Source organism: Pteropus medius, unplaced genomic scaffold (genome assembly GCF_902729225.1).
Source record: "Pteropus medius unplaced genomic scaffold, Ma_sr-lr_union100, whole genome shotgun sequence".
In the NCBI taxonomy this organism is placed as follows: domain Eukaryota; kingdom Metazoa; phylum Chordata; class Mammalia; order Chiroptera; family Pteropodidae; genus Pteropus; species Pteropus medius.
This window is the reverse complement of record NW_024349803.1, coordinates 10,185,967-10,197,790: the sequence shown is the minus strand read 5'-3', so window position 1 is coordinate 10,197,790 and position 11,824 is coordinate 10,185,967. Positions and strand designations below refer to the sequence as shown.

Below are 11,824 nucleotides of genomic sequence, written 5' to 3'. Positions count from 1 at the left end.
GCAGGATTTTCTTCTTTTGTAAGGATGAATAATATTTCAGTGTATGTATATACTACATTTTCTTTATCCATTCATCCGTAGGTGGATTGTTAGGTTTTCATATTTTGGTTATTGTGAATAATGCTGCAATGAGCATGAGAGTATAGGTTTCTCTACAAAATCCTAATCTTAATTTCTGTGGACCAATACCAGGAAGTAGGATTGCTGGATTATATGGTAGCTCTATTTTTAATTTTTTACAAGAGAAAAACAAATAGATGTTTATTAACATGTATATATCATGTATAATGGGAGCTACCCAGGGAAAATGAGTAACTTTTTCTGTTTTTAATATTTTGAGGAGCCCCCATGCTGTTTTCATAGTGGTGGCACCAATTTACATTCCCACCAACAGTGCACAAGGGTTCCCTTTTCTCCATATCCTCGTCAACTCATGTTATCTTTTTTTTTTTTCATAATAGCTATATCAATAGGTGTGAAGCGATATCTCATTGTGGTTTAATTTGAATTTCTTTGTTGATTAATGATGCTGACACCTTTTCACATAACTGTTGGCCATTTGTATGTCTTCTTTGGAAAAATGTCTATTTGAGTCCTTTGTCCATTTTTAAAATTGGGTTATTATTATTATTTTTTGCTATTGAGTTGTACGAGTTCCTTATATTTTGGATATTAATCCCTTATCTGATATATAGTTTGCAATTATTTTCTCCTTTTCTATTGGTTGTTTTTCATTTTTTTGACTGTTTCCTTTTCTGTACAGAAACTTTTTAGTTTGATGTAGTCTCACTTGTTTACTTTTGTTTTTGTCATCTGTGCTTTGGTGTCACATCCAAAATAATAATTGCCAAGACCAATATCAAGGAGCTTTCTCCCTATGTTTTCTTCTAGGAATTTTACAGTTTTAAAACTTAAAAAGATCTTAAATTCAAGTTTTTAATCTATTTTGAATTGATTTTTGTGTATGGTGGAAGATATTGGTTCAATTCATTCTTTTGCATATATTCATTTTTTCCAACACCATTTATTGAAGAGATTATCTTTTCCCCATTTTGTATTCTTGGTGCCCTTGTTGAAGATGACTTGGCCATTGATGTATGGATTTATTTCTTGGTTTTGTGTTCCGGTCCATTCTGTTTTATGCTAGTACTATACTGTTTAAATTACAATAGCTTTGTAATATGATTTGAAATCAGTAATCTAATTTGAAAATATTTCTAACAGTTATTTTTTGAGTGGGATCTTTAGAGTTTTCTATATATTAGATCATGCCATCTGCAAACAGAGATACTTTACTTCTGTCTTTCAAATTTGGATGCTTTTTATTTCTTTTTTTGTCTGATCGCTCTGGCTAGGACTTCCATTACTATAGTGGACAGAAGTGGTGAGAGTGGGCATCCTTGTGTCACTCCTGATCTTAGAAAAAAAGTGGTCAGCTTTTTTACTGTTGAGTATGATCTTAGATTTGGGCTTGTCACATATGGCCTTTATTATGTTGAGGTATGTTTTTTCTATACCCAATTTGTTGAGAGTTTTTATCTTGAAAGAATGTTGAAGTTCTTCAGGTGCTTTTTCTATATCTATTGAGATAATCATATGATTTTATCTTTCATTCTGTTAATGTAGTGCATCACATTTATTGACTTGTGTATGTTGAAATTCTTGCAACCTGGGAATGAATCCTGCTTGATCATGGTGTATGGCCTTTTTAATGTGCTGTTGAATTTGGTTTGCTTGTATTTCATTGAAGATTTTTTCATCTATATTCATCAGGGATATCGGCCTATAATTGTTTTTTTTTCTGATAGTGTCTTTTGATAAGAGTAATATTGGCCTCATAAAATGAGTTTGGAAGTATTCTTTTCTCTTCAATTTTTGGGAAGAATTTGAGAAAATTTTGCATTCATTCATTAACTGTTTGGTAGAATTCAAAATGAAGCTATATGATTCTGGGTTTTTCTTTGCTGGGAGATTTTTGATTACCTGTTCAATCTCCTTACTCATTATTGGTGTGTTCAGATTTTTATTTCTTTATGATTCATTCTTGGTAAGTTGTACATTTCTAGGAATTTATCCACTTCTAGATTATCCAGTATAGCTACCTCTGTTCTCTTTTGGTTACTATTTTCATGAAATATCTTTTTCCATCTCTTCAGTTTCAGGTATGTTTGTTCTTAAAGGTAAAGTGAATTTCTCATAGGTAGCATATAGTTGGATTTTTTTTTTTTTTTAAATCTATTCAGCCACTCTACATTTGTCGATTGGAGAATTTAATCCATGTAAATTTAAAGTAATTGTTAACAGATAAGGACTTACTATTTCCATTTTGTTAATTGTTTTCAGACTTTTTTTGCAGTTACTTTGTTCTTTTCTTGCTGCTTTCCTTTGTGATTTGATGATTTTTTTTTTTTTGTAGTGGTATGCTTTGATTCCTTTCTCTTTATGTTTTGCATTTGTGCTACAAGTTTTTTCTTTGTGATTAATGTGAGTCTTAGCTAAAACATTTTATAGTTACAGCAGTCTATTTTAAGCTGATAACAACTTAACTTCAATTGAATGCCAATACTTTACACTTGTACTTTTTCTCTTTTCACACTTTCTGGTGTCCACAAGCCACCCAATAGGATCTACTGCTGGTTGTTGAGATTTGTGTGCCAGTGCCCCATGCCAAGTCAGCCATGCCAATTCCCTCAGTTCTGGGTAGGATGAGACAGAGTGGGTCTCCTGGGCAGCATTCCTCAAGGCTAGGGCAGTTGGGTGCTCACTCACTCTCACTTTCCCCTGTGGGAAGTATTGTGGGCTGAAGGGGTCTCTCTTGTCACTGAGCTGTGCTGCTGTGGGGGAGGATTGATGCAGGTAAAGTGAAATTGTTTTTCTCCTCTTCAATGTGTCTGTTCTCAGATTTCTTGCTCCATCGAGGTTCTGGAACCTCTCAGCTGGATTCCCCGGCTCCCAGAAAGATATTCTCATCTCTGGGTGGTTTGAGAGCTGGAACCTCCCATTTTACCACCTTGCTTACAGTCACTCCTATTTTTTATGTTTAAATGTTTGACCCACCTAGAATTTATTTTGGTTTAAAATATGAAATAAGGATCCAAGTTCATATTTTTTTTCAGCCAGCTAGCTACTTGTTTGAACAGTATTAGTCAATAATCCATCTTCTCCCAGACTAAGAGTCCATATTTTCCCCATCTTTCTCTGGGCTTTCCATCCTTTTCATTGCTCTGTGTCCCTAATCATGAGGCAGTATTTTTTAATTTCTGTAGTTTTATAATATATTTTAATATCTGGAGGGGGCCATTTAATAAACTGTTCATCTTTTTCAGAAAACAGAATGGAAGAGAAAATTGAAGGAACTGCAGGAGGAGCATGCAGCTCAGAAGAGAGAGGTAGCTTTCATTGGGTGGTCTGGGGACCTTGGTTTCTGTGACCTCCTTTCATCCATCAGCACACCATCTTTCCCCCCACCTAAAACCGATGGGCAGATATTTTGTTGCTGATACCGTTCCTGGCTGCTGACCTGCATCAATATACAAGAGGTTCAGCTGCCAAGACAGTGGCTTCCCTGACTAGGAATAGTGGCCTCCAGGCCTTCTCTTCTGAACCCAACACATCCTTTACTCTGTGGTTCTCTTGGCAGGAACCCCTTCAGTCCCTCCAAGGAGAGTTGTGCTATAAACCTCAGATGAATTGTCTGGTCATTTCATATTTGGGCCCTTCTTTGAAATTCTACCCAGGAGAGAACTAAGTGGTTGTGGACCTCAGTGATAGTTCAGGTGGGGCACTAATGCAGGGGCTCAGATACTGAGACCAGTGAATGGACCCGTAGCAGGCCTCAGGGCAGAGATAATAGCTTCTATAAAAATGCCCCTGAGGAGGAGGCAATTTGAAGGGGAAGCCAATTAACAAGAGCCCTGCAGAGAGCTCAGAGGTGAAAGCGCTTAGATCAGAGTCCAGCACGCAGTAGTCAACCCCACTCCAGTTATCCCATCTGATGGTTTTATTTTATTTGAAACATCCTAAAATGGGAAACACGTGCATATTTTTTCTAAAAACAGAAGAAATATATTACGGTGCACTGAGTAAAGTTATGCTCCCACTTCGTCTCCGTCTACCTGTCCCAACACCCCTCCCCCACTGTTTTCTTGCATACTCTTCTAGAATTTCTTTATGCAAATATCAATAAATAGTCTCATTTTCTCTTTGCTCTTACACCGTAGGTCATATGTTACCACATTTTCGTCACCTTTCATTCTCACCTGAAAATATCCATTTGATGATTTTTGAATGACCTCGACTTGTCTGTCAGTGGATGGCCACACCTGACAGAGATCCCTTTTGCCCTGATCTTAGGGACTTGCATTCAATTCTCATTCCTCCTCAAGCATAGCTTGAAAATATCTCCAAACTGGAAGGTAGTCGGTCTTGTTAGAGAGCCACCTGTCCAGGTCTGGAAACCCTCTACCCTGCTTCAGGTGAAACCCTGACTAGCATTGCCTATAGTTGCAGACCCCGTAGACACTGGGCACTCAGAGGTCCCTGCAGCATTTGACCGAACCACCATCCTGTGCCCACCAGTTGCAGGAGGAGAATGAGAGGCTCCAGGCCTCCCTGTCTCAGGATCAGAGGACAGCGGCTGCCCAGTCCCAGCGCCAGATCAATGCCCTCCGCACCCAGCTCCAGGAACAAGCCAGGCTCATCGCCTCCCAAGAGGAGATGGTAGGTCTTTCCCTTGTTCCAGCCAGCCTCTGGTGCCCCCAGGCCTCTTCTCTGCGAGGATCTCCTTAGATTCTTCTGGACTCATCGGCATTCGTCTCATTAGCCAGGTTCTTTAAGGAGAGAGAAGAGTCCTCAGGATTGAGGGGCGCAAAGTGATGAGGATGCTGCCTGCCTCCCTCCAGGCTGAAAATGTGCCCATCATCCCCGGGGCTTCTGGCAGATGGGTTCTCTAATACCAGAGACTGTATTAAGTGCTAGCACCTGGTTGATACTTCGCTTATTGACTCATTTAAACCTCATGACTGCCCTTCAAGGTAGACATTACCTTCTCCTTATTGTCACTTGACAGATGATGAAACAGGCCGGAGAACTCAAGTGCCTCACTGGAGTCTATACAGGGCACTCTTTAGCGACAGGACTAAGATTCAACCCCAGCCAGGCAGGTGGAATGCAAAATTTCTGCTCTTTTCACTGTGTTCTCGGACATAGTTTCTTCACCAATACCCATTTCATCAATTAACAGCCTCTGATGAGGTGGTCAAATAAACTAGTGTGATGAAAAGGCACTTACTAAGTACCCCTCTCCCAGACCTGGCCCCTGTGACTCTTCACCTGTTGCTGATAAGTCTCTGCCCAGCTCGGGCTCAGCTTCCCACTTCCGCGTGCCAGGTCTGTGGAGAAGATTAGAAGTGTATCTTTCCCCAGCTGGGCCCCTCCTGTGGCCTCAGGTCCTCGCCATGGTTCTGACACCAGCCTCCACATGGCTTCCCTGGGCTGAGCACACAGTTACTCTCTAGCCCACTCTTCCTGTACTTGTGCCCTTGCTATTTGTGCCTTTCTGTTCTCCCACTATACTTCACCCAGTCAACTTATCTTCCCCTCTCCCCTACTGCTTTTCTTTTTACTGTTTGCCCTCGTAAACACCTAGCTCTTTACGGCTCTGGCCAGTCAAGTCCAGTCTGGAGGTTTCTTCCGTATGTTACCCAGAGCTAAATGTTTCAGTAAAGAACCTATTGGCTAAACATAACAGAATAGATTAACAGAGGTTCATTTTTATTGTAATACCAAAAGAAGAGACTCTTGCTGGCCTTGGTTTAGCCGCAACATTATGCCATTGGAAGTTCAGACTGTTTTTCTTTTTACCATCTTCTGTATGTTTAGATTTTGTTCTCATGCTTGATTCTCATAGTTGCAAGATGGCTGCCATAGCCCCAATCATCACAACTATATTCAATGGAAGAAGTTGATGAAAAGGCCCCCTTCTAAGACTTCTGCTTATATTTTATTGGTTAAAGCTATAACACATGGGTAGTTATAGATGCAATGAGGCCTAGGAAGTGAGTAATTTGTTTTATAGTCTCTAGAATAGAGGTAAGCAAATGAAGGAAGAGTTGGATGTGTTATTAGCCAGTAAGTAATAAAAAACAGCTTAAGCTTAAGCAGAAGAGGGAATTTGTCATAAGGGTAGGTAGGATGCCTCACAAAGCTCAAGGCAGGGGAGCGGCTGAGTCTGGGAACCAGCTGGGACCAGAGACATGAATATAGTCAGGAATTTTCCTCTGTCGTGTGTGTCTGTTTTTTTCTCTATATCTGCTTCAATTTCTCTTTTACTTTGAAGATCAGCTTTCATTCTTCTGTTCCATATGGCAAAACAAACAAGCAAACAAATAAACAAACAAGGAAAACAAAATCAGTTGGCTGCTGACAGCTCTTGACTTCACACTTTACCAGTCCAGAATTTTCTGCCAGACCTGGACAGTCAGCTATGGCTGTGGTGTGAGGTCACATTGTCACATGTGGCTTCCCTGTCTGCAGTCATGTGGAAGGAGGAAGAAGAAGCACTTCCTGGAAAAGTGGGGATGAGCAGACAGTTCAGTGCCCGTCCACATCATGCCTCCTTCCTCGTAGGGGGCACTTAGCTCAGATGAGCATATTGTAGGGGTGGGGGGCTGCCTACCTTACCCTGGCTGTTTTCCACCAATTGTACCAATAGTATTGGCTGCGTACCTGTGTCACTCTGCTTCCACGGGGTTCCTGCCTTTCAGACCATAGTCCCTCTCTGAACAGGGGGAATTGTTGTCTCCCCACCATGGGAAAATGGAATGTGGTGCCATCCTGTTTACTGCCATTCAACCTGGTACCATCCCTCTCCCATATGGATGGCAAGAGATGCGTTGGGGTGTTGGGGTGTGTACTCTGAGCTCCTCCCAGTTTCCTATGGGTGTCATGGAAATCGTGGCTGTCCCTGCTTCATGGTGGTAGACAGACCCACTGCTCAGAGCAAAGGTCCCTGCTGGCTGTAATCTGCTCTGTTCCACATCTTTGCAGATCCAGACCATGTCTCTCAGGAAGGTGGAGGGTAAGTCTGCATGGGGTAATGTGTAACAATCTTGGCTGTTGTCTTGGGCTCTTCTCTTTCTTGTCTTCCACAAATCACTTTACAGGATGAGAGTGAGGTCATGTGGCATCAGGCTCTCCGACTGGGCAGTAAAGGGTGAGAAGACATTTGCTTCTGGGACACACAGGGCTCCAGCCTGGCGTTTGTGCTGAAGGCATTCCTTGCAGCTGCCAGGATTTCCTTCCTAACCTGCTCTTCTCCGTAGAGTGGAGACATGGGGAAGGATGAGGAGCTTGGGGGTGGTGATTGATGGAGCAGCGTTCACAAACAGGCACTTTCTGATCCACCTTGACTGTGGTTCAGGTCATTGACCTTTACCCTGTTCCTAGTGTGTAGCAAGGTGAACCCCAATATTTGTGAATGTGGCCTGTCTGGAGTATGTGCTCTCCTCTTCTTGGGTACTTTGGTGTGCTGGTGTATGCACATGATAGTATGTGAGTGTGTAATGGAGTGCAGGTACTGGAGTCTAAAGGCAGACAGTAACCTCTAGGGCACTGCTTCTGCTTGGAGGACCCCGGTCAGTCCCTTATGAAACCTGGCTCCTCATATTCCACTCTCCTCCCCTGTTCTATCCCTATGGCTACCCTCTTGCCTTTTCTTGCAAACACACATGTCTCCTCCCATCCCTTGACTTGAGGCTAGACATTTCTTTCACAGCCTTGCAACCAGTTCAGGAAGCACTATTCCTGTGGTCCTGAACTTCCCAGTGCTGGGGCTGGAATGTGCGCCATGCACTTTGCCAAGCACTTCGGACTCGTCGTCTCATTATATTGTCCTCATATTTTAATGAGGGGTGGGCATTATTATCCTCATTTTCTAGATGAGGAGACTGAGGCTTAGAGAGCTTCGAGGACTTGCCACGTTGTACACAGCTAGTGAGGGTCAGAGACGGAGTGTGAACTCTGATCTTTCTACCTTCAGTGTCCAGGGTTGTGACCACTGCTCCATCCTGCCTCTCTCTGGTAAAGAAATGACTAGAGGGCTTAGTTTTCCTGTCCAGCACTCACATGATGTCCCATGCTTCTCTCTAAGTGAAGGATGGGGTCCAGGGCATTGGAGCCACAAACCGTTCCTCTTCCCTTCAGGGATCTGTGAGGGCCTGAAGGCTGTGGACACTGAAGAGAACTCTTCTGAGGAAGGTAGGGCCTCATTTTCTTCCCCGGTGTCCAATGTAGAAAACAGATTTGCTGCCATCTTCATTGTTTAATTTGTCTCTACTTAACTGTATCTGGCCACCTGAAATCGGGGTGAAGGAAATAAAGGCATGAATACAAAAGAGTGTACAGGGAGAGGAAGGTCTCCTTACTCCCAGATTGCTGGGCTCCACCTCCAGAAATTCTGATTCAGTAGGGTTGAAGTGGGATCCGAGAATCTGCGTTTCTAATAAGTTACCGAGTGGTACTGGTGTGATGGCTCACACTTTGAAAACCAATTGGTTTTAAGGTGTGGCTATTTGGTAGAAGATCTGGGGAGCTTTAAAAATTAATGTTAAGGCTTGGGGCCCACCCTCAGTTTCTGATGAAATTAGCGTGGGCGCGGGGCCCTGGTGATTCGGCTGTGCAGGCAGGGTTGAGATCACCACCTTCAACTGTGAGCTCCTTTTGGGTTTTCTTCTGTGTCCCCAGCACCCAACACTGTAACTCATTTCTTGTTAGTAAATGTCTATTGATTGAATCAAAAGGCTGTGCAGCTTTGATAGCAGCGGCCCCCATGCTGGACCTGAAGAGTACTTTGCGGGGTAGGGGCTTCCCTGACTCACCCTGGACTGCTACTTGGTAGCAGTTACCACATTTTATTGTAATTGCTAATTTTGTTACCCCCTGGATTGGTATTTTTTGAGGCATGGTCTGCGGCTCATCCAGGCAAGTTAAAATCGGATTATAGGGCCGTTCCCCAGACCTACGGAATCAAACTCTCTGAAGGGAACTCATGTGATTCTGATGCTCATTACAACTGGAGGAAGAATGCCTGATCTAGACAGTAAACTCCAAGGGAGCAGGGACCTCTCTTTCCTGTCTGCCATTTTATTCCCTAGACCATAACAGAACCTAACAAAGCAATGAGGTGAGGGCATCAAGTGGGGCCAGGATTAGGCTAGAACTGGTGGCAGACAGGCCTTGGAATCTGGGATCAGAATTGAGCTCAGAGAATAAGCTGCTGTCAGGACTCACGTGCATGTCAAAAGCCTGCAAGCTCTGAGTTATCCTGGGGCAGGAATGAACCATGATCTTGAAGGTCCAGACTGGCAGGGAATGAGAATTTTCAACATGAGGTTGGGGTGGGTGGTTTAAGGCAGTGGTATCCAGAAGCAGAAACACCCCAGCTTCTGATCCAGGGTTGGACACTCAGGGGATGTCAGTGGCCCTGAGCTCACAGGGCAGAGACCAGGATCACTGGCCAAGCGAAGGCCAAGCAGGTGCAGTGGGGTTTTGGGAGTGGAGGTTTCGGGTGCCCAAGTTGACCTTGGTGATTGTCTTGTGCTGCAGAGCTGGAGGATTCACAAGATGGACAGCAAAAGGTGCTGGCAGCTCTGAGGCAAAACCCCACTTTGCTGAAGCAGTTCAGGCCAGTCCTGGAGGACACCCTGGAAGAGAAACTGGAAAGCATGGGCATAAAGAGAGTAAGTTCTGGTGCCCCCGTTGTAACAGCCGATACCTATCATTTAGACACAGGGTTTTCTTAGACCGACAAATGATTGGTTGTTCTTTACATTGCAAGCTTGTTCATCTTATTCGTTCCAACTGGCCTCTGGATGGGTCCCTTGGGTGAAGTATCCATTGTTGGTGGCACACATGGCCATGCCCACTCAGCAGGTGGCGTGGGTGAGGCAGACACTGTAAGCCGTCTGGAACAAACTAGTACGTGAATGCCGTTGTTGCCTCAATGCTCGTCTTTAACCAGAGCATGAATATTATCGTTAAAGGCATCAATGAAATTTATTATGAAATGAAAGCACACCATATTATTAAAAGCTGAGCATCATGTCATTGGAAGTACTATCTGTATAGAGTAAGATTAGAACAAAAACCTCTAGTTTTAATTTAGTAAGGATACTCTAATCTTTGGCTGTTTTCAACTCCTGGTTAATCTAACTTTTGCCCTGTGTTCAGGCTTAATTAAAACATTTCTTTATGCCCTTGAATGATTCTTCATCTTAGATTCAGATGCCTCCCAAGACCCTCCCATGGACTCTGGGTAGATGTCAAGAGCCCAAGCAACTTCCAATAGGTCCTGGAAGGGTACCTGGCATTTGTTTTTTGCAGTAGTTTTTTTCAAATGTTGTTAATCATGAAAGACAACATGTCTGGCATGACGATGGGGCCTGGGGTACAAAAAGGAGCGAGCCATGGTCTCCCATCCTAAGATCAGCCGGGTGGAAAGGCATGTCCTGTCTAAGCCTTGTACGTTGTGATGTCAGTGGAATTGTGTACAGCCCCTTTATCATCTTGCTCTGCATGTTTTGACGGGGCTCCCACACCCTAAACCACCACACTTTTAGCAGCGTGTAAAGCTGGGGCTCGCCCTGCTCTGACTCCCATCTCATCCTCTCCCAGAAAGTAGCCGGCGCTGATCACAGTGGCTCTCAGGCCAGCAGCAAGTTTAGAGACAGGAGGGGATCCCCAGTCTCCAAAGAAGAACTTCTGTCTCTTCTAGGATGCAAAGGGAATCCCGGTTCAGACTCTCAGACACCTGGAGTCCCTTCTGAGGTCCCAGCGTGAGCAGAAGGCGGGGAGGTTTTCTGAATTTCTGAGTCTTAGGGAAAAGCTCATCAAAGAAGCCACCAGCAGAGTGAAGGAGAGACAGAGGCATGCGGCCCTGAGGTCCCAGCCGGATGGCAAGGCTCCAGGTAAGCTGGCGAGGGGGCTTGCTCAGAGGGGCTGTGACCCAGGAGAATTTGGACTTGTTTGCACAGAGGAGGGTGTAACCCCTGCCCCCTGGGAGCATGGTTCTGAAGGGAGAGATGGTAGGATTCTCACAGGTGACTGAGTATGGAAGTCCTCTTGTTGGGAACATGGAGTCTGAATGGGTGGGGTGGGTGGGCACCAGGGTCCTTAGGGAAACAGAAAAGAGCCAGAGCTGGAGCTTGTGGCCAGCCTGAACTCTCCTTGCTCAGACTCATTCCTTACTCAACAGCTTAGCTCTGCTTTGCTTTGTCTGCGTTGACCACAAGTTGAACTTTGCTCCCACAGAGAGCAACCCATTTGGTTTCTGGCTCCATAAACCAGGCATGTCAGCACTGGGGCTGCAGGCAGAGGCAGATATCAATCAAATGAAAACTCTGCTCTGAAGTAGTGGGAGGGTGGAGAGGTTGTGCCCGTCTGCCTGCGGACAGGTCCTCAGACTTGTTTCCTGCATAGAGTCATGCCGCTGCTTTGCCCCGGGGGTCATGGCAAGAAAAGGGCCTGAGTTTCTTGTGGAAGATTAAAGTGCATGGGCAAGGACCCTCCAATCTCTGTCCTCGCAGAATTTAGGGAGCAAGGGAACGTGTGTTCCTAGGTTCGATGTCCCCCTTTTCTAGAGGATTCCCAGTTCAACTGGGCTGCTGTAACTGGGGGCTCTGGGGGGGCTTTAGTGGCTGTGGGTCTGATCTGGCAGGGTGATGCCACAGTGCCTATCACTTTGTCTCCTCAGTCATGGACATAGGTGGCCAGAGAGAGGTCTTCTGTTACCTCCTTGTGTTCATGTAGACCCAATCTGAGCTCTTCA

The 11,824-nt window shown here is 44.5% G+C and overlaps 1 protein-coding gene across 13 annotated transcripts in view; it reads left to right on the top strand.

Moving 5' to 3' along the window:
• DZIP1L (DAZ interacting zinc finger protein 1 like) overlaps positions 1-11,824 on the top strand; it is a 38,872-nt gene that overhangs the window by 19,049 nt on the left and 7,999 nt on the right. For all 13 annotated transcript variants that reach the window (XM_039837251.1, XM_039837248.1, XM_039837245.1 and 10 more), the window contains 6 exons: positions 3,327-3,389; positions 4,579-4,719; positions 7,048-7,078; positions 8,203-8,256; positions 9,604-9,737; positions 10,772-10,964. In XM_039837251.1, coding sequence (XP_039693185.1) covers positions 3,327-3,389; positions 4,579-4,719; positions 7,048-7,078; positions 8,203-8,256; positions 9,604-9,737; positions 10,772-10,964 — 616 coding nt within the window. The remainder of the gene's footprint in view (positions 1-3,326; positions 3,390-4,578; positions 4,720-7,047; positions 7,079-8,202; positions 8,257-9,603; positions 9,738-10,771; positions 10,965-11,824) is intronic.